Source organism: Pholcus phalangioides, unplaced genomic scaffold (genome assembly GCF_987345545.1).
Source record: "Pholcus phalangioides strain wild (caught in Gottingen) unplaced genomic scaffold, Ppha-v1.0 ptg000018l_1, whole genome shotgun sequence".
Classification (NCBI taxonomy): domain Eukaryota; kingdom Metazoa; phylum Arthropoda; class Arachnida; order Araneae; family Pholcidae; genus Pholcus; species Pholcus phalangioides.
This window is the reverse complement of record NW_028301611.1, coordinates 18,000,998-18,024,993: the sequence shown is the minus strand read 5'-3', so window position 1 is coordinate 18,024,993 and position 23,996 is coordinate 18,000,998. Positions and strand designations below refer to the sequence as shown.

Below are 23,996 nucleotides of genomic sequence, written 5' to 3'. Positions count from 1 at the left end.
AATGCAGTGAAATTCTTAGTCTTAGTTCCTGAATTCAAATTTATTTCCTTTGATTAAAGGTAGATTTAGCAAAACATCAGAACTGGCAAAATACCACCAACCATATAACGTCAAAACAGTATTACCTAACTTGGTAGACATACCCTTCCAGAGTAGATGACAGAACATTCAAGGGTGAATGAAATATAATCAGTAATGGTGAGAAAACCCCCCAAGTTAAGTAACAAAAAGTTGCAAAACATCAGTTATTGCACAACATGGAAAGAAGAAAAATTATAGATTTTTTACATATTTATAGAAGTACATACACCTACCAGTCATTTCTACATTTCCTATGCATGTCAAGAGGTATAAAGTGGACCATGCCCCCCCCCCCCCCACATCCTGGAGCAGGATCCTAGGCTGAGGATCTTTCACCGGGCCCCTTTATGATGAATTTATAGTGTGAAAAAGTGATGAGGGTCGTCCAAGGCCCTGCTAGCCCCACCTTTGTGGGATACCAACCTCACAATAATTGGTTAAAATAGCATACAAAAGTAATTTAAATTTTCGGTCATCTTGGAGAGCCCCTTCATACTCCCCTGCATATGCCTGTGGTATAGATGACCAAAAGAAATATGAGAATCCGATATATATTCTTTTTATTTATTTCACATGAATTGGGTCTTCAGACATTCCATCAGAGAAATATTAGCTACTTGATATAAACTGACCTGTTTCTGCGACTGCAGCTGCAACTTCATTCTGTGAGGAAAAATTATATTGCATCAAAATAAGTATTTCATTTTTAACCCTATTATAATAAACTACGATTTCCATATAACTAGATACAGTTGGACCCCGATTTAACAAACTCCGAGATTCAACGACTTCCTCGATTCTATTTTTTTTTTCTGAAATGCTGGCAAAAAATAGAGGTCAAACCCCCTAATTAATGTATTAGAAACCTTGATATAACAAATATTTTTTGAACAATACAATTTTTTTCCCTTATTTCTCCTCCCTCAAAAACCACAATTTGAAGATTTGACTTCCAAGGAATTGGCCTTCAGCCCTTCCTTAGAGACAAACAAAAAGTGGGAACAGGAATTTGTTCCCTTTTGAGTAAAGGAGATAATGTAAATGGGAAGGTTTCAGTCATCTCGGTATACATCAGTACCATAAAACATTGTGCTGTCTGCATGTTTAGAAAAAAAACGAGGTTACGTCAAGTTTGTGCTCTGTTTTAATGAGTAAAGAATGGCAGGTCATTTGAAAAGAAAATGTTCTTCGATTAGCAAAAAAAAAAAGTAAAATTTCAACAGAATTTGATAAAAATTTGGGATGTATCAAACAAACTTCTATCAAAGAAGTTTTCATGCATCCTGACTTTATTCTTAAACTGATGAATTTTATTTTTACATGCTGTCACAAAAAAGTGCAACCATAACCCTCAAAGTAAGTAGGCACTAGCTTTTAAAATTTGCTGTTTTGAGTGCATTTACGCTCCTTATCAATTTGACCCCCAATTTAACAATTTCCTTGATTTAATGAATAAAATTGTCAATTTGTTCCAATTCATTGAATCAGAGTTCAACTATATTTTGTCATAAATATTTCTTATGCTCGTTTTGATTTTTGACTATATTTTTTTATTGTAAGGCCGGGATTACACTATAAAAGTTTTATATAAGAATTTTTACAAAACATTTATAGTGTAATACAGGCCTAAGCCACATATTTTGTTAAATATTGCTACAAAAATTTACTTGCACAAAGTAAAGAGAAATAATCATATCCAACTTATAAGAAAAATCACAAAGAATGAAATTTGTAATATAACTGACTAGCACTGTTACCCGCTGCTTCAGTGGTGTAGATTTCATAATCAGGAAATTTTCCTTATGACCTCTTCAGGTGTTGCATTTTAAAAAATCCCTCCTTAACAAGTCTCTACATTACAGACTAAAACCACTGACTAAATTCCACATTTATAGCTTCAGTAGTTTTAGTTGAGCGATAGTCAGTCAGTCACTCAGATTATGTAATTTTATATGCTACCGATGGATTTGGTATTCTCAAAATTACTCAGCGATGATTTCCCCATATAACATTTTAACCCCCTCATGACATCCTTGGGGGGAGTTGAATTTCCATAAATTCCATCTTAGTGGGTCTCTGTATAATACTGACTAAACTTCATATTTATAGCAGCAGTTTGGGCTCAGTGATGATTGCTACATATAACCTTTGACACCCTCCCATGACTCCCATAGAGGTTGAATTTTGAAAAAATCCCTTCTTAGTGAAGTGGTTTGAGCTCAGTGATGACCCTACAATATAACCTTTTAACTCCTATTTATGAAACACCCTCTTCCCACAGATGCTCCTTAGTGACTCCCTTAGAATGAAATGAAAAACTACTGATGAAATTTCATATAGTTTCAGCAGCTTGTGAGCTTGGTGCAATTTCTCTAACTTTTGAACCCCTTAGAGGTCGAATTTTGAAAAACCCCTTCTTAGTGAGTCATTATATCATAAAACTACTGACCAAATTTCATATTTATAGCTTCAGCAGTTTGGCTCTGCATGTAATTTCTCTATATAACCTTTATGACCCCCCCTCAAGGTCAAACTTCGAAAAGCCCCTTCCTAGTGAGTCTTTACATTACGAAATGAAACTACTGATTAAATTTTGTATTTATAGCTTCAGCAATTTCGGCTCAGTGATGATGAATCTGTGAATCAGCCAGTTCAATTTTAAAAAGGCTTTCAACTGAGGAGTTTCTTAAATCTTCAAGGAAGTGAATTCAATAAATGGGGGAGAGAGAAGTGCATTATGGGAATCAGTCAGGACATGTTATTTTATATGTATAGATAAAGAAAAATCAAGGATGGTAGCTTCGGTTCATATATTTAACAATGCTCACAGTGAGCAAAAGTTAGTTGAGTTTTACCCAGATGAATCACAATAAAATAAGTCAAAAGGAAAGAAAAAAATAGAGGAATCTAACCTGAGTTGAATATATGTTACAAGCTGCCCACCTCACACTGGCCCCTAAGGAAATTAATGTCTCCACCAAGACCTGCATGAAAATAAAAATAAAACGAAAGCATTCAGAGTAAGACAATAGCAAAATTGAATGTTATGCTAAAAGACTTGCGAAGATACTTTTGAAGTTACATTAACAAACATAAACTTTAGTGTGGCGTTACAAACACACCATGGATGGCATGTACATGTTAAGGTAAATGTGATAAATCACTGAAAGAGATCATAAATAATCTGCAATTATTTATCTGCAATTATCTACAAAATCACTTGAAATAAGCGCGCACGATTATTTTCTCTCTCTCTCGCACACGCACACACCCCCCCCCCATAAACCAAAGTCATGATCACTATAAACAAATTTTTTCCCATGTTATGATATATCGTTCCATTCAATACACCTTAGAAGGGATAACAATACTCACACACAAATTATATTATCTATGATCCCAATAAGTGGTTGTATCAGTAATATAAGCTCAACTTAAAAAAAAATGTTTAAAAGAGATACTTACAGCTGTTTGGGCATTGATATGTGTGCAACATACAATTTTTGCTCCTTTTAAAGGTTTCTCCGCTACAGCTCTCTGCCTCAAGGCCACAATGCCAGGCATTTCTGGAGAGAAAAAAACCCAATAAGACTTATTCCAACACCATTGCGTCTGCTAATATAACAGTGAGATCACAAATATAAGACAGGTAATGAATCTCCATACATTCTCGTAGATTTCAACTCAATTTCTCTATTATCTGTTTAACACCATACAAATGATCTCAATGGCATTAGACATTGAATTATATAATGAACGCAAGCAGAGCAGCAACTGGATACTCGTCACCCAGGATAGGAATGCATTTTGGCCTTCTCCCTCGCATTTAATCCAGTGTGAAATTATTAAGAGGCAAAGGTGAATCCAGTGCCTTCCGTTGGTGCTGAGCTTCTTCCTCCCCTACTCCCCCCCCCCCCCAAAGCTCTGAGCACAAGTGGTTTTATGCTTCTCACAATGTCCAAATGAGCAAACAAATTTTGTTTGCCATGATATAAATCCAGAATGGATATTCAACTAGGTTCAAATCACCAATGTTTAAGGATATTGGACATAGATATTATAAGGTGTACTTAGTATATACTATAAGTTTTTGTATTTCTGTACATTTACTAATATACAGGTTCTACCACTTTTACTCAATATGACATATAGGAAATGGAAATCATATATACAGTATACTCTCGCTAATCTGGGCATTTATCAGACCTTGGCATGCCAGATTACCAAAATTGCCAGAAGTTAATTTTGCAAAAGTATAGTTAAATAATGTAAACTTCTATGCACAAGACACAGTGACATGTTTCCTTTTCCATACTGTGGTGATCTCTGATCCTAGACACCACACCTTATGAAAAATATCAAAATATCGTGTGACATCATCTTCCTCATGGCAGCATACCTGTTTCTCGACTGCGGTACTATACTGACAAACCAGTCACGGCCCAGGCTCTGTCCCTCCAGGGATATAAGCCTTTTACCCTTGCGGGTTGGGTCGCGCTGGGGAGCGCGGCACTATACCAGCACAGAAAGGGAAATTCCTCCCAGTATGAAAATCAGCGTAGATGGCACTTGATCCCTCCTGCTTGGCTGCTTTTTTGATCTGACTGTGAGAGTGAGCACTGCTGGTGTGCTTGGAGTTCTCCACCTATGGAAGCGACTTGCCAAGTCATAGCTGAGGTCCCTGAAACATGTGGATCGAACTTCTCTTTTCTGAGGACCATCTCCACCAGAAGTTGCCTACCCTGAATTACTGTCAGATTGACTCACCATGCCGACCTGTCGCATTCCACTAATTTATTGTTGTTCTTATTGAACTCATCCTCATCAGATGGATTAGTTGTACTTATGGTAGCCTATCCACTCATAATCGTCGATCGCTCTTCGCTGCGATCAGGCCCTACATACTCTACAAACCTTTTCAATCCAGACTTGCCAAATTAACTGGCCATCACTTGTCTGTTCAGAATCTTTTGATTGTTACGAAACCAAATGATTGAAGTGTCTCGGAAAAAATCTTTTCAGTCCAACAAAAAAGCAATTTTAATATTTTTGCGGTTTTCAAATATGATTTTCAGCAACATTTAAAACAATTTTTTCATAACTCAAAGCTATCTTAACAAGCCTGGCGGTCTAGGAATATGCCAATGGATGAGAGTGGAACAAACTATATATTTTTCATGAAGTCCATAGCATAAAACTTTTACCTTGCTCAGCAATTTCTATCTCCCTTCGACCAAACGCACATTGTTCGATGTTCTTGACACAAAAGTCTGTGAATCCTTTCGATGTCTTTTGGACCTTCTCTCTGGGTGATAAGGCTTCCTCATCAGAACTTGAATCGGTATAGGAAGCTGCATTTAAAGAAACGAAAGAAAAATCTATATAAAGGGTATAATACTAAACACAATATTAACAGAAATGAAACTGCAATTAATTTATGCACTAGATCATAGGTTTGCAAACTTTTTGTTCCATCGCCCCCCTTCATCAGAATTTCTTTTACCTCATTGCCCCTGACTCAAGCAAACCTGTAAGATCCTATGTTATACTCGTAGCTTCTATCACCCCCTCCCCTGGACTATTCCATTGCCCACCTGGGGGGCGATATTGCCCGCTTTGGGAAACACCATACTTAGATCACAAGATGACTAACCTGAATCCCAGAATAGATACAAATAAAGCTCAACAATCATTTTCTAATATAAATAATTTTTTTTATAAATGCTATGCACACCAAGGAAAATTTGGTAACTTTCCCTTGACCCATGCTTGTCTAACAAAATAAGCTTCGTTGGGCTCTTTCTTTATATAACATCTCTTTCTTCATAACAACTTTCTCTCAGATACCCAACATCGTTTGCACAATCTTTTCAGTCTGCGGGCTGTACATGCAATATTTCTATCGCTTGTGGCCAGAAACTTGCATAATGACAAATTTCACCACTATAATGGGTGACTTGACTTGTATTTGGCAATTTTTTAAATGATAATTAGACACATGACATATGGATCCTGATTTCATGTACTTTTATGAAGCAAACATGGTTAGCATAGACATTTATCGTGTATTTTTTATTTTTCTTTGTCAATAGTTTTTCCACCATAACACTTTCTGCAGACAGGATGCAACTCCTTTGCAGGCAGCATTTCACCCACGGGCTGGAGGTTGTGCATCCCTACCCAACATGATGCCCACTGCACCATTTTGCAGGAAACGACAAGCAAGTCGGTATGTATCAACACCATCGCTACATCTTAACATGAAATCACGTCATGTCATAGACGTTGTGAATTCTGATTTGTGGAAATTTTGATGTCGGAATTAGCACATCACAGAATTTCCACGAATCAGAATTCCCAACGTGTCTGACATGAAGCGATTATGAAATTATGTCACGTCAGTGTAGTGTGTTTTGGCCTTAATGAAAGAATATTTGTACCTTATAGTATTATTAACATTTGCGCCTCAAAGTTTGGCCGGGTACACACAGCAGATATCTAAGCATTATACATGTACCGTAAAACTAATCTTTTACAGACACTGCCCAGACAAAAAAAAATTGTCCATAAGAGAGAGAGAGAGGTGACTGTTAATAAGGGGATTCAAAATGCATATGTTTACTATACAAATTATGATGACCGTTAAGAGGAGTTTCACTGTTGCATTTCAAAGCCAACCTACAGCTAAGCAGCCCCTAAAACTCACAGTAACACTGAGAGTAACTGCTGAATAACGGGATATGTTAAAGCAAGAACCAACCAAACCATGTTTCCACAGATCTGTGGCGACAGCGTCCACAACTGGATGGCGCTGTCCGCTTAATAGGGAAAAAGCGCGCCTGCACGATGGTGGAACTGGACTTGGGTTTGGCCACGGATATGCCACTGTAATACCATAAACATGAAGCTCCGCCAATGATTCGTCCTTCTCCATCATAGACATTCCACGGGAATTCAAGAAAATAAAACTGGAACACACATTCGTCATACACACATAAAAATATCTAGTATCATAAACTGGGGTAAATTCAGCCCTCGGGAGTTATTTGAACCCAAGACAAAAAAGGTTTTAAAATCGCTCATAGGTCTCTGCTGTTATGCCAATATAGACATGATTCCACACCTCTTCAACAGGTGTAGCATCACTAAACTAGTGCCTAAGATGCTACACTATGTGCTCCCAGTCTTTCAGCCTTTTTCTTAGTTCAGGTTATGTTGAACATGAAATTTTAGTGACCTGATAACTTTCACTTTACACCGTCACATCATCACACCTGTAGTGACAGGCATTGACTACATGTAAAGAGAAATTTACATTTCATATATAGTCTTTAAGAAAATAACAACAGTTTTAACTAGATAGAGAACCACTTGACACAGTAAAGTAATGAATAGTGTGCTAAAAAACTACAAATGGGGTTACTTGGACCCAGAAAGGAAGCGAGTCCAAGTAATCCAATTTTAAGTTTAATTATTTTTTCAATTTCAATTCAATTTTATTCATCCACATTAACAAACTTACATTGTGCAAAACGGAGAAAATCTATCCAAAGGATCATTGTCGATCCACACAGGTGTGGACACGATGATCGTTATCGAGTTAATTTTCAAACACGAATAGTAGATAATAATAATAAACTAATCATAATTAAAAATAAATAAATAAACAAAACAAAGAAAAAATGCAAGACAGAAATAATCTATGAATATGACATACATACACACATATACGCAGGCACAAAATATTACATTGATTTAAATTAAAATGAGTGATTTGTTTCATTCATATAAATAAAATAAATTATAAATGAAGCAAATAATTTTCATTAAAATAAATAATGGCAACAACGGAAGGTGCGATTCAGAAATTTGAGTGATGGGGGTAGTGTTTTCCTTTTTTTTCTTGTGAGAGCTCAATTGAAATGAAATATATTGCACATTAAAAGTAGATTTCAATATCATTTATAGAGAGCAAATATTGTTTGAGACTTTTTTTAAATACAAATAATGAAGTGCAGTCAAGAATGTCAGACGGCAGATTGTTGTAAAATTTCGGAACAAGAAACGTAAAATGATTTCTCTTTACTGTTTTATGAAAAAAATTTTGAATTTCACTGTAAAAGCAGGATGTTGGCAGATTTTTCAATGCATGGTATTTTTTGACGGTTTAAACTGTCGCGTCAAAAACCTCAAATATTGCTTTTTAATTAAAAAATTCCCATTGAAAACACACACACTGGTTGCATGTAATGTTTAAAGTGACTACGTTGTACAAATAATAAATACTTAATATGATTGTGAAATAATATTCTGCTGTCTACAGAATTATTTTGGACCAGATATGTGTATTTTTTCTTTTAAAATATACAACTTGAATAGAGCATAGCATAAATGCTGAAAGGGAAAACTATGAAATGATTTGATATTCTTCAGTTCAAGATGACATTCTCAACCTTCCAAAATTTCTTTAACAGCTTATATATGCGTATTGATATAAGCCATCTTCTGTACTCTTTTCATAACATATAGGTGTTTAAAAGTTCCTTTAAGGCAAAAAATGTAGTGTTGATTTTTGTTATTAAATTATCTAGATAATCACTGATACTTGAAACAATACCTTTATTGTGCATAACACGAGAATGTATCTAGAAATCAAAATACTAAATTGTTGGACCATATAATGTTTAACAAACTCCTACAACTAATTCTAAACACAATAGTAAGAATGACTAAAATTGACTATTATATGGCATATTTACTACCATTTATATAATGCAATAGTTTTCCAATTGAAGATGTATCTAAATGTACAAAACAATGCTTTGGATATCAAGTGCAGCTAACTCTGCTTTGATTATAAATACTCTTAAAAACTTTGTATTATACAATCTAAGCCAATAAAAATTTTAGGTAGTAATAAATGAGTTTAATTAGTGCATTAACAGATGCTGCTCGAGAACTTTCAATATGGAATAAAGTTTTGAGCAGATCAGAAAATTTAAAATATCAAAATAGATATTTTATTATTCAGTAACTATTACATTAATTAAAAATATAAAACACTAATTTAATCTGCATAAAAGTAAGTTATTTTGGTTATTCAACATATCAGGTTAAAAAAAAGAACTACTTGACAACATTGACAATAAATTTTTGACAGTTTTAATAAGTAAATAAGTTTTTGAAGCCAAAAACCTAATGCTGATGCCCTATCACACATAATTTTGAATAAAAAGCTCTATTTCACTTAGTAAATTGAACAGTAATCAGTAGTTCGGATAAAATGGACCACAAAATTACATATAATCGTTCCAGACTCTTTTGTAAGACGAAAAATTCAAAATTTCAAATTATAATCAATATATTGTTTTAATTATAATAAATTAGTGTTTAAAAATAAAACTTAATACATAAAAAAATAAGTTTCCCATCCATGTTATCAACCTAATTGTGTTTAAAGTATTACTCAAAAACATTCATTTTGGTTTTTGGTAGTTTTTGATTGTTTAAACCAGTTTTTGACAGTTTAAACTAGTTTTTGATGCTTGTCATGTCAAAATGATTGTGTAAAAGTAACAACCCCGCGTAAAAGTAATTGATATCATCACTTTTAGTCAATTTTCTTTCATTAACTGCCTTAGCCAGTTTTTGTTCACGTGCATTTATTTGCAGATCTGAAATCAAAAATGCCCCAAAATTGCAAGAGGTCTCTTGGTAGCAGAAAGTATGCAAATTTTACAGCTGAAAAATTGGAAAAATGTTCAAATGCTGTAAGATCAGGAGAAACATCTCAGAAACACGCATCAACCCATTTAAAAATAAATAGGTCTACTATAAAAAAGGAGATAGAAGAATGGTTTATTAAGCAGACCTGGGCATCCAATCATTTTTACTAGTGAAGAAGTGTGATATAAAAAACGAAAATGTCCATCAAAACTAATAAAAAGGAGGCTGTTTTCAGTTACAACATAAAGTAGCTTTTTTTCATACATTATTATCCTCAGTAGGTTTAGTTAGAAAGACATAAAAGGGTGCTATAAAATATTTCATCCAACATCACAAAATTTATGAGGTATTTTCAAATTTAATATCAAATTACATAAGCATTCTTACAACCAAAATGCCTCCGGGGTTTCATTTCTAGATCCTAGGTCAGACTTTACTCCATTACCTATTTAAAATGTTACATTTCATGGGAAATGTAACTTGGATCCAGTAACCCAAAGCTGGTGGTTGGTTACTCAAGTCCAAATTTCAATAATTTATTACATATACATAAAATTGAAATTTTGGATTGAAAAAATATCTAGAATTTTAGAAAAATATCACAAAAGAGTAGCAGAAATTTGGCTATCCACATAATCATTAATGTTTTATTTAATTTTGTTTTCCCTTTGGTAAGAAATGTCCAAAAATGTTAACTTTTTGGGTCCTCCTAACCAGATCATGGCTGTTGCTCTGTCTCAATGAAGACCTGGGCCATGCTGGGGTATGTGCTGTGAACCTAACTTGAAGCTTGCGGCTGTGCAATGCTTGTTATAGTGCTGCCATCTGCCATGAATTTTTCAAACTATGAGTGATGTGTAGTGATTGAATAATTGTATCACTGTAGGCCTGTTGCTTTCTATGATGAGACTTTCTAATGAGGAGATCGGCCCGCATTTGTACCTTGAAGTTGGGAACTGCAGAAAACCAACTTCAGTATACCACCACTGAAGGTGGAGTTTGCAACCGGGCAAGTCCGTCACTATGACCACTCGAGCATCACAGTGGCTACTTTTTGAGTTCAAGTAACCCCAGTTTATGGTAGGAAACATAGGGCACATAAGACATTCATATAATGCAAAACAAATGTGTCTCGGAAAACTGTCCAATATCATGCATACCATCAAAATTCGAGAAAGATAACACACACAAAAAGAATTATGATCTTCATTTTTTTTAACATCAATCACTCAGGCAATAAAACATAACACACACACATACACTGACTGACTGAGACTTACAGTTCGACGATGAAGACACGGTGGAAGATCTCCGGTTCTGTAGGCTAAGGCTCAAGCAAGGACCAATGGGAAGGCTCATTCGACGACGGGTTCGGTCCTTGAAGGCCGGAAAATCCGTAGTGGTGGCCTGCGAGAAGTCATCGGAGACAATACTACTCAGGTCATGAACACGGGTATTGAAAAAAAAGCATGGAAGACTGGGAGGAAAGACTAGATTTGGGAGGGGGAACTACATACAAAAAGACTAATTAATTAATAAGCTACTACTTCAGATTGACAGCCGTGATAATGCAGTCTTTTTTTTTTATTATTATAAAAAAAATCACCTCAACATTGAAGTTTCAACGTTCATGTATCCAAATCAACGAAGTTATTAAAAACTCACATCAAGTTACTGATTGGGTTGTCGAAACTTCATAGTATGTATGTAAGTTCTTACTACCCGTACCCTGTTACTTCAAATTAACAGGGAAAAATTGTATTCAAAGGATCTGTTATATGTTAAGAAAAGAAAAAGAAAATTGAGAAACCACAGATGACAAAGTTCAGCCGGCTACATAGAGCAGCACCTAATGAACATGTGCAACTTTGCGAGTATGCTAATACATTTTGAAACAGCCGACCTTTCTCTTCTGCAGGGGGGGGGGGGGGGGGGGGGGGTTAAAGAAAGTGAAAAGCATCCATTATACATTCGTGACGATAACAATGCATCGCGGCGCATCGCATTCAGCACTAGTCCCTTAGTATACAAACTTTTGGCAGGGACAACAAAATTAGATGTCTAGTTGAAGCACTAGCGATTATATCTCAGAAATCGGTATCTTTGTTCATCTTTGTACATACATTTATTGGAATCTTGTTTAAGTAGATATGTCCTCCTCGCCCTACCCCCTCAGCCACCTTTCCCCCATATATGTGGTACTATATTATTATATTTTACTTCTCAAACTGTAATGAGGGATAAAAGAATAAAACAATGCTGAGGTAAACGGAAAAAAAAATTCGAATTCCGTTCACAGGGATGTTGCCAACGAAAACACGATAATGAGAGGTGGAAAAAGAAGAGCTCGAATGTATATCTTCCATCTACTATAGGCCGAGATATCTCGCCCTTGCACGGCGAAGAGGTTAAACCTGCCGGCCATCCTATCTGGCAGGATAGTTTATTGTCTAAACAGTTCAGAAAAACAAACGACATATTCAGGGTTAAAAAATTGAAAATGATGAATCCCAATTTTACAAGTAAATTATTATTAAAAATAAACCTTGTGGTTTTAAATGGTGGCCGCGTCGACTTAACCCCCTTCTACAGGGGAGGCCCACTGTGACATCAAAAGGTTGAGGGGAGGAACTGCACCAGACAGACTAGCGTAATGGATGGTCATATTGCATAGATCACAAAAATACTCTCAAAGATTAAAGTAATAAAAAGGAACAAAACTCACCTGCTTTCATTATTCAAAAAAAAAAAAGAAAAAAAAAAAAAAGCAGTTTCCCGATGAGGATCCGGCAATATAAAACACTCACTACTACCGCACACCGACAGGAAAATATTTAGGGCAAGAAATTCATTATGTTAGCACAGCTCTATCAACGAACGCAAAATGGCAGATAAGCCTACATCACCACAACACAAAACATTTGCATGTCTCAATTTTTAGCTTCCCCGCACGACAAGTACGTAGGTATCAATCCTTCATGTAAAACTGAAGGGACAAATTCCGAAAAACGTTCCACTCACGCGAGGAAACGTTATACGGGGGGGATCGTCTAAAAGTGGGCGGAAATGAGTAGGCGATTTCAATTATCATCATTCCCAGCGTGCGTGGAAATTTAAAAAAAAAATAAAATCAGCCTCAAATTCTGGTAAATTATTTTTCATGAATTCCGTTTTTGTAAATTTGCAGTTTGGAAATTCTACTGCTGATGGTCCCGCGAACGGTTGAGAAGCTGCCTGTGATTGTCCCATATTTTTTTGAAAGTGCTCATCTTCTGCAAAACAGTGGTTCCCAGCGTTTAATGCAGGGGTAGCCAACAAGCGGCACGCCATGGTGCTAAGAGAATCTTCGCCACACGCGAAGGTTTTTAAAGTTATAATAATAATAATAATAATAATAATAATAATAATAGGAAAAAAAGTTCGTTTCTTTAATTTAATTGACCCTTTTTGAGAGCACCCGGGAGGTAACTTTAAAAAACAGTGCAATACCGTATACAAGGTGTCCCGTAAGTCCAAATGCGGCTTTTATCTCATTAACCGTTCGCCGTAGAATGGTTCCAATTTAAAAAAAAAAATGCTCCAAATGTGTTCAAAAATCACCCAGTACAGTAAACCTTCCCACAACGGACACTCCCCTGTTAGCGGATACCCTTTCTTTCTTTTTTTTTAATTATGTCAATGGGCTTCAATATATTTTTCTATCAACAGATGCTTCCCGTTAGCGGACAACGTTTTCGGTCCCAAGGGTGTCCGTTATTGAGAGGGTCTACTGTACCTGCTAGAGTGTGAAAATAGAGCAAGTCACAAAATAAAAAAATCTAAATCTTTGTAGGTTCCCCCTAACTTTCAATTAGAAAGTGGTAGCCTTGTCTCGTCTGAGGGCAACAAAAAAAAAAAAGTCGGCCATAAAGGCCGCATTAGGACTTACAGGACACCCTGGAAACAGGACGCCATTAAACATTATTCTCTGAATCAAGCGGCTTCAACCTCAGACACACATTGCCCCACTATGCTATATACTAAACGTATGTAATCAAAGAGCTCTGCGGGCAATGCGTCGAAGACCCCCTGCTTTAGATCAAGAGGTTTTGGAACCACTGTAACGGTGCGGCTTTTTTAAGAGCCGCACCTCTTATTTTTCAATTTTTCTTATATAAAGATTAAATTTAGAAACTTAAAATAGTTATCTCTTGGAAGGGCGCACGTGCACCCCATGTTCCCCTGCGTATTTAAGGGGGCGGAAGCAGCACCACACTAGAGATAGTGTATCTAGTGGGGTACTGGCGGGAGCCGCAACCTCTTTGGTTGAGACCAGTACCAATCTCTAGGAGGTTTTGTCCCAACTTACTAAATTTTGCTGACAGGGAAAAGAAGTCAAAAATGACCAAAATTTAGTAATACTTACGTAGTGCTTGAACGACTCCCTTTTCTTCGACTCGAAATTCTGTCGCGTGCGTGACATAAAACGCGTCAATATACAACGCGATGACTTATCAAAATTGATGAATGACAAGGGTGGGGGGAGGGCGGAGCTTGGCAAAGTCAGCGACAGACGTATCGGCCTTAAAAATAGGCCGTTATGAGACATTTTTTTAGCTGTAAATTTTTTTTACCCGTTTATTAGTTATGGACTAACAACGGAAGGTTCCAAAGGTGCGATCCTCAAAAAGTTGGGAATAAATTTAAGTACATCCATCTCACTCAGAAACACATAACAGCAAAAAATTAGTGGCGGAGTACAATTATATTAAAGCTACAAAAAATTAAAAAAAGGCAATAGTTGGCTACTCATCATCTCTCGCGCTTCTTGGCGATATCTTTAAGAAAAAAAACTTGTTTTCCCTTTTTTATACACAGCGTTATTTTTCCTAGAAACTCTCTATATAGTTGTTTCCTCTTTTTTTTTTTTATATCTGTTACTCTGTCTGTATCTAATCTTGTGTTGCTTGAGTGACGTCATTCTAAGACGTTAGGGCGGTTGCGGGATTTTTAATTTCGTTCTTGGCTTCTATTGACATTGAAAACATTTGCATTTTTTTTTAAGTGACCCATAATAATTCCGAAGGATATTTTTGTGGATAGTAATGAGTAGAATTAGTGGTAATTTTTTTCGAAACTTTGAGGATGTGTGTGTGGGTAAGGCCTTTAGGCCCTTTCTTTCTAAAAAAAAAAAGGCACCATTTTTTCATGGAGAATAATTTTATAAAATCCGGATGTTTTTAGTCTGAAAATGCTTCCGTGTACAGTTTTTTCCTGCGCAGAAAAATATTTCCCGTATTGGATAAGGTAGCATGTTATTTTGTCATTCCGCAGATATCGAGATTCTGTGCGCAGAGAAACGACAGGTCTGTTGTGCAGGTGAAATGAAAAAGCATGTGCTGCAATCCTATATGGGGGAGGGATTCTTGGCACCATAGAAATAAAAAAATTTATTTAGCTAAGCGGGGTTTGTTTTAGCCAGAATGATGTTTAGTATTTTTTTTTTTATATTTCATAGATGATAGCAGGTGTTCCAATGTAACAATATTATTTATCATTTACGTAATTAATATGCGGGTTCGAGCCCCCACCGTCGCCACAGTGGTGGTCGGCTGAAGTTGGTTTTCTGTGGTTCCCAACTTCGAGGCGCAAATGCGAGCTGATCTCCCCGTTAAAAAGTCTCGCCACAGAGACCAACAGACCTACAAACAGTACAAATATTCAGTCACTACACATCCCTCACTTCAATTCTGAGATATAGATGGCAGCACTGAAAAATCATACACACAACACTAGATCCGCACTCAGACTGTTAGGTACACACACTTACACTTCCGGCACAACTCACTAGGTAGAAAATTGCCTATGGCGATAGACTTGAGTTGTGCTCGGTTAAAAAAAAACCAATAATAATAATATGTGAGAGAAAGTGTTCGGGGGGTGGGAGTAGGTTTATCAGAAATTCCAAAACTTGGACATGAGGGCGCATGCACACGCATCTTCGACTTCGTTCCTCGCATATATTTACAACAATGCCGCCACTCTACACAAACAATGAACAATTGTTTTCCAACCAATACAGAACCGCTTTTAAATATGTATAAATTTCTATAATGGTGCATTTTAACGGAGGCTATTTATTATTAGGCATGAGTGGTTTCACCCACTGTTTCTGAATTGAAAAAAGATATATATATTGCCCGATTCTTTAATAAACCCCCCTCCCCCAGGGCTGTCTTAATGCATGGGCCGCCGCCAAGTACGGCCTTCTCTGGTGCAATCCACGATGATGGGATCAGGTGCTACGATAAATAATTGGTGCCGCATTGGCAAATGCCTAATTTTTCCACGCGCAGAAATTCGAGCATTTGTTGTTCCCGAAAGCGGGCAACAGTTTGGATACTACTAGCTCACAGTCACTCGGCATTAGAGATAAGACCTGCACACGGCATGTTTTGTCAATCTGAAGTTGAGAAGTTAATGCAACAAACTAATATAATAAATGAGCTCTCTACAGAATTTAAAAAAAAAAAAACATAGGAGAAGACCTGGTGATATGGCATAGGAAGGATTTACGGGGAAAAAGAGGTTAGTTAATACACTAGGCACTAAAAAGGATGGGAAACTCCCCGAGTTTCAGAAAAAAGGTAGGCGGAGAATGATGTTTATTTTGGCGATAACTCCAGCTAATTGCAAGAATAAACACAAGGTTGTTCGCAGTTGTAAGATAGAAGGCAGGAATTCAACACGATACGTACAAAACATGGAAATTCGGGCGTTTATTATTTTCAGTTCGAGACATAGAAGACAGATGGCAGCACCAGTAAAACAAGAAAAACGCATAACACTGACAACAAATATATGAAAGCCACACACACACACATACTAAAAACACAAATTGTGCGTGCGTGCGGCATATAACCGATTCGTCAGAAATTCCCGAGGAATGTTAACGAGGTGAATGTGAGATTAAGCAGTAGTTGTTATCATGTTTCACCTAAAATAAGACCTAACTAAAAAAATAATAATAAGCGTTAACATTTCAGGATACTCCTAATATAAGCCCTACCCCGAAAATAAGCCAAATAATATGATAGTTGAAATTGTCAGTAAGAAAGACATTTTTACGTCCGTTGCGGCATTCGACGAATGCATTGCATTTTTTATAATAATAAAAATTATATATAAATGTATTTGCTTGGTTACCAACACTGTTTATTAAATTCATACTTAACTCTTTAAGTGGCAACGACGAGATATCTCGCCTCCATAAAAGTATATTATTTTAGCATCGACAAGCCCACATATTTTGTAAAGCTGATTTCTCAATGGAAAGCTTTTCCCTATACCCCCTTAGTTTGCACCAGCTGGAAATCGGAAGAAAGGCTACTTCATTAAAAAAAATATGACTTTTTGAAGATTGGGGGGGGGGGGGGCTGGTCATTTCTAATTGCCTCTTAAAGGGTTAAAGTAAATGACAACATCAATCAAATAACTGTAAATACTGAAATGGACGCCTCATATAGGCGAGAGGAAAACACCTCCAGAATATGGATTCACGCAAGAATGACAGCCTATCTTGAGATTCGTGATACTAAAAGTATATTAGCGTTTTCAAGCTAATACATTTTTATAGCTATCGAAAACTTTCTTAACGCATTGGCTTCAAATCAGAGACAGCTGTTTTGTCAGTAAGCTAGGAGCAGGACCTACAGACAAGAAACGCTTATTTCACGAGAGCTCTCTTGCTACACATGAGATTAAGGTCAATGGTTCTCGGTAAATGGAGTAGTAAGAAATTCAAGCCAAAATTCGTAGAAATTTCAGGAAAATTAATGCAGATTTTTTTTTTCTATATCAGAAAAATCAGACATAACCCGAAAATAAGCCCTAATGCATCTTTTGGAGCAAAAATTAATGGAAGACAGGGTCTTATTTTCGGGGAAACTGTATAAGCAGCTGTCGTTCGTTGGTTCGAGGAGACGACATTCGCGCTCGGAGGACCCGTCTTATGAGCCAACAAGAGAGGTAACACGGTTACCTATTAAAAAGTATAACTTACGGCCAAGAAGAAAAGCATCGGTTGTTTCCCTGACACCTAATAATCGATATAATTTACGCCCAAGAAGACAAGTGTCAACTGTTTCATCCTTTTCCGGCGGGTGTGAATGAAATGGGAGATACCGGCCATATAGACGTCAATTTATATATTATTACAGCTTGATTGATGAGATTGGTATATTCTAGATTGGATAAACTCAATTCCAGATTCTATCACATACAAGGCAAAGTTATTCTTTTATTATTTACATAAGGACTATTACGATTACAGACTGATTATCTGTGGATGATGCCATGATCACAATTTTTACTCCAGATTCTTTATTGTATATTATGTATATCGTTGTTTGTTATTTTCACATAAATTAATAAATTTCCGGATACACCCATCCCCCGGGAAAGCTTCGATATCTCTCTGAGATGGGAAGCGGGGTGTGTCCGGTCCTTCAATATCGTTCGTTGGTAAAATTCAAAGGACAAGATAGACGAAAGCAGAAAAGGCTATTGTGCAGTATAACTTCGCAAATGGATTAGGCATAGATGATTATAAGGCAGGATTGTCTCCCCTGTCCTAGGAAATTATTGTCCATATCGAGTCATCACTTCCAGAGGGTGGAAAATATTTCAGAGAGGAAATCTCGGGTGTGGAAGATTACACAATATCATGTTTTCTAAGCAATCTTTTGCTCTGTAAGTAATAACATTGCCACATGTTAAGCTCTGACTTCCAGTGGATTATTATTTTGAGCGCTAAAATCAATACAAATACAATTACAACGCCACAACAGGCAAATTGCCCAACGAGGTGGCTGACTTAAGAACATCATGGATCCCCGAGCCCCTACCTACTACTGCTACACCACACATGCACCCCCCCCCCCAACGAATCGGTACATGCGGGAATGTGCGTGTACGTGTAGTGCAACCTGACGTAAAGTTTGTTCCTGTGTAATGCTTGTTATGTGTACTGCTGTCATCTGTCCCCAGTTTTACTAACTATGAGTGAAGTGTTATGGTTGAATGATTTACCGTTGTAGGACTGTTGCTCTCTGTGGCGAGACTTTTTAACGGGGAGATCGGCTCGCATTTGCGCCTTGAAGTTGGGAACCACAGAAAACCAACTTCAGCCGACCACCACTGTGGGGTTCGAACCCGGATCCTCGCATCACGAGTCCGGCAATATAACCACTCGACCACCACAGCGGCAAAAAGTGCAATTACTTGGAGGTGGGTGGATTTGAACCCATGTACCCTGAATTCTTCCCATCTCTAACCCCGTATCTTACCAACCCACCACTACAGCACTAAAGGATAAACAATTGATTAACAAACCACCACCACCACTCTTTTTCGGTATTTAAAGATGAAACTCGCTCCAGAAGGCATCTTGAGAGCATGATTTTTGGGGTTTTTCCTGGTTTATGATACTGAAGCACATACAGGAAAAAGTTACAGAATATTCTGGGGGGGGGGGGGAAATCGTTTTGCATCTTATTATGGTAATGGGTTTATAAAATGGGTCTTCTATTTCTCTCCAACCCGTAAAATCTAAATTACACTGAATACATAGATTTATTAATGTACTTCTCTTTAGATAGTACATGACAATGCAATAACACCATTAGAAAGCAAAATGTTTGCGAGTAAGTGCAGCTTTAAGGTATAATTTTTGGTGAGTTTTTCGGGTAGTGCAAAATCAGACCAACCCTGCTTTAAAGAGGCAGTCATTCTTTTCTTCGCAGACCTGGATTATCAGTGACTAGCGTTACTTCGTTTCAAATACCCTCAACCTATATCGAGTTTTAGCAAAAATGTGGAAGAACTTTAGAGCAACGTTTCAACAATTGTTACGATGTAATTCATATCTTCAACGACTGCGTTTCGAGAAAATTTTCAGCATTTTATTGTAGACATTATTTACTTCCCATGTCTTTTTCAGCAATCATCCATAGCGACAAAAACTTTCACACGGAGAAGGATGGGTTCTGCAGAATGTGGTATTTACAGTATGCACAAGAATTCAAAGAGTCTTCATCAGCCTGTTACAGTCTGGTCTGCTGTGCTTTAGCATATCCCGCAACTATTTTAATGACTTACGAAAGTCTTAACAGCGTCATGTCCACGTGGTTCCCCATGGTCAAAGCGATGCTCTACGTGGATGAAATTACCTGCCTATCGATTCACATATCGACGTGTGAATCCCCTGCCAACTCAAAATTCCCTGTTTTAAAGATTCGGGGTTGTATGGAATTCAATTAATTCACGTTAAATTGCACTGGGGGGGGGGGTGTATAAACAGAGTTGGGGTGTCGGGGGGGGCGGCATTTAGAGGCGTCTCTCTCTCTCTCTCTCCACATTCTCATTGAGTGCATATCTCAAAAATGGAATTTTTTGAGTTGATGCAGTCTTGAACTAGCTGCTGTTATCCCCAGTTACAAAACTTCCCTTGTGTCCTATGTACTTTAGAAATTGGAGAATAAATTTTTTTTCTTTAAAAAACGGTCGGGATTCGTGGCCTTTTTCATCGGCGTTTAGATCATTAATTTTACACGTCAACTTCGCTACAGAAGCAGAAGAAACCATTCCGCAAGAGATCTAATTAACGGTATACACCTCCACTTCTTCCTCCCGCTCATTAAAATATACTCAATGAATATAAGATCGATATAAAATGGTAAATTATGCATTAAAATACTTGCATTTTCTTTCCTTGCCCATCTCCGGGATTTTCCAGTATAACGTGGAGATCGACTTGGATTATTTTGCGATTCCGTAAAACACAAATTACTAGCACTTGCTGGAAACGCTTTTTCTCGCGTACACGATGGAGATACACCTATTCCATACTTCGTCCTCTACTGACATTTCCTTGGTGATTTTTTTTTGCTGGTATCGCCAACGAGACCGTAAATGTAGGTTATGTATACGGAATATAATATACACACGCACATTGCCGTATCACGTCCGGCAATAAATTCAGGTCCTCGCCATTTTATTATTTTTTTTCGTTCATTCTCCCGAAGAGACCAAGATGAATATAAATTACCAGCATGTCACGGGCGATAATACCAGCGAATATCAGGCAGTAGGTTGCAATACACGCAGTGTATACAAAAAAGAAGGGAAATGCCAAGATCGAGACGGCGACGACGTCAGAGGGCAAAAGAAATAAATAACGCGGCGTATCTTCATGAAAATAATTAATTTTCGATATCAATGTCATCAATCACTCCTGCTAAGTAAGAAACCCAAGGACGTGTGTTCGAAGAATCTTCAAATACTCGACCAATCAATCAATCTATCATTGAATATGCATCATCGCGCACGCAGTACATACCAGCGTTTCCTCAACAGGAGTTCTGCACACAAACTACAGCAGTATAGGCTGATAAAAAATGTCCCGGAAAACTCTACCTACAGCGCGGAGGGGTTTCTTATAAAACATTGATATTTTCTTCCAATGGTAAAAGGGTTGAGAAAAGCTGGTATATACACTATCAGCAACACCAGAGTGAATTGTACCTCAAACAGATGCACATGGGAGGTGGGAAAACACAAGCACACACGTACGTGAAGTGCGTACGCACCCGCATCACAATAACAAAATATTGCATAAAAGAAACAAAGATAAATGTAATAAAAAAAGACCGAGAGCGAAAGCAGCGTGGGGTCAGTCTCAGATCGAAGTTCAATATTTAATAAATGTAATTTCCCTAGAGATAAGGCGTATCACAAGAATATCCGATGAAGGATGGACGGTAGATTCGAACATCTCCCTTAATGGAACGAGAACCAAACTGACAATCAAGTACATACAAAAAAGGTATAGAGTAGGTACATTAGGCTGGAAAAGACAGGTGGACTCTTGGCAACCCATGAAATATTAATAGCATGCGTGTACACGGAATCTGCAACATTACCAGGGAAATGAAAAGAAAAACGCGTAACGCGGAGGTGTATAAGGACAGCGGGACCAAGATCAGTGAATAATTATATATACGTGCAATGTGACGGAGGTCACGCGAAAAAATAAAAAAATTCTTAGATATTGATAATTAATCATTTTAAGAAAAACTCGTATGTACAGGGTGTATGTAATCAAAATGCGCCTTTTATCCGGAGCTTTAAACAGCCTTAACTCTCCACCAGAAAGATATGAAATTTTGGAAACACAATGAAGGGGAAACTATACGATGGGGAAAAAAAATCTAGAAAAATTTTTTTTTCCCCGACATTCGTCACTAGAGTGTTTTCTATGAAAATTGCGGTGCTTGTGACAAAACTGCACAAGCTTCATGTGTTAGGGAATCTAAATATAGTTTCATTTAACCCTTTATTTGACAGTGCTGCTCTCAAAAAAGCAACATGGTTTTCTTGTATTTTTCTAGTGAAGGCATTGTATATTTTGAGCTCGATTCGGCTAAATGTTGCTAAGAAGCTCCAAAACATTAGATTTTTTAATTGTGAGCTGTTCATGAAGTTTTTATAATTATCAGCAGAATGGTTCAAAGGTACACGTCTCCTATTTCTTGACAAGAAAAGCAAGGACGATTTTTAACCTTTGCATTTTGGAGGGAAATACCATATCCGGAGGATGACAGAAAAGTATGTTGGCAAACAATAAATGACATTTTCATAGTATTCAATATTCTACGTAAATCATAAATACGGCGTATTCCCCTAAGAAGTGCAACATCACGTTGTTTTAAATATTAACAATATACATTTTTTTTGGTCATGTAATAGCATACAAAGTACTTCACTTGCTTAATATAACCCCTCAGAATTTTTCTCTTCTGTGTATTTCAATGGTTGCCAACTAAAGAGGTGAAACACTATAGCGTATTGTGGTGAGTTGACAAGAACGTGCCTTGCTGGTGAAACTTTTTTCAGGAGCATGGCGATATTGCACCAAAAGCCACGCGGAGATGTTTGATCTACGAAAATTTTCCCGATCTATTTTCTAATTTGCCAATCTGTCCAAAACATTCTTAGTTTCATGGTTTTTCTAATGGGTGGTTGAAACTGCAGACACATCAGAACACACGTGATCTCAGCTTACAGACACACCCTATATTCAGCCGTAAAGGAATTTCTGCGTGTGTTTGGTAGACACGTCTTTTAATCATCATATTGGGGCGTCTCCTAAATTTTAAAAACTTCCTTATGTAGAAATATTAATACGAATATTGTTTATCCTTTGATTTATTTTTAAATTTTTACCACATATATTTGATTTTATTTGTGCTATCATACGTCAGTACAAATTTTTACGTATCTCTAAGGTCGGGATTACACCATAAAAGTACATTTATAAAACTTGAAAAATCCAACCAATAAGAACATCGACTGCATTTGCTCGAATGTAACCGATAACGTTATTGGTTGAATTTTTCAAGTTTTTAAAATGAACTTTTATAGTGTAATCACGGCCTAATGCCTGATTTTTTTTTACAAATTTTCAAAAAAAAAACCCATTAAAAACAGCTTGGCACACGATAGAATTGCATGAAATCAATGTAACTGAAAAAAGATTCAAAATAAAGAAAACTTCAGTTCATAAAATTGTGAAAAAGATTGAAATATTTTACCGACTGAAAATTATTCAAAATTAAATTTTAAATTTAAAAAAAAAACCTTATGGATCTCGTATCACTTTCGTCATTTTATGAACTGAACAGTTTCCTTTATTTTCAATCAATTCTTGTTCAATTTCATTGATGTCATGTTATTTTATCATTCGCGCAAGCTGTTTTCCATGCGTTTTTTGAAAATTTGCAAAAAGTATTGAAGGACGGGATTACACTATAAAAGTCCTTTTATAATATTTGAAAAATGCTACCAATAAGATTACCGGTTGCATTTTCTAGAATGCAACCAATAATCTTATTGGTGGCATTTTTCAAGTTTTATAAAATGGCTTATCAAACTTTTATACTGAAATCCCGGCCGAAGACATATATGATAAAAAAACTGACATAAGATAGCATACACAATAAAATATATGTGGTAAAAATTTGGATTAAATTAATGGGAAATAATATTTTTAATAATTTTTCTAATTAAGAAAATTTTTATCATGTTGAGAGGTAGGAGACCCATTAAACATTTTGAGGCAACACAGGGAAGTTGAAAATTTCCCGCGATGT

At 36.7% G+C, this 23,996-nt stretch overlaps 1 protein-coding gene across 9 annotated transcripts in view; it reads right to left on the bottom strand.

Moving 5' to 3' along the window:
- The window catches only part of AhcyL1 (Adenosylhomocysteinase like 1), a 160,882-nt gene that overhangs the window by 23,052 nt on the left and 113,834 nt on the right, over nt 1-23,996 (bottom strand). For 7 of the 9 annotated variants that reach the window (XM_089247696.1, XM_089247695.1, XM_089247700.1 and 4 more), the window contains exons 3-6: nt 5,286-5,432; nt 3,547-3,647; nt 2,994-3,065; nt 714-744 (exon numbers count right to left, since the gene is read on the bottom strand). In XM_089247696.1, coding sequence (XP_089103822.1) covers nt 714-744; nt 2,994-3,065; nt 3,547-3,647; nt 5,286-5,432 — 351 coding nt within the window. Of the gene's footprint in view, nt 1-713; nt 745-2,993; nt 3,066-3,546; nt 3,648-5,285; nt 5,433-11,087; nt 11,215-23,996 lie in introns of all 9 variants that reach the window. The other 2 variants (XM_089247698.1, XM_089247697.1) reach the window with 1 other exon arrangement.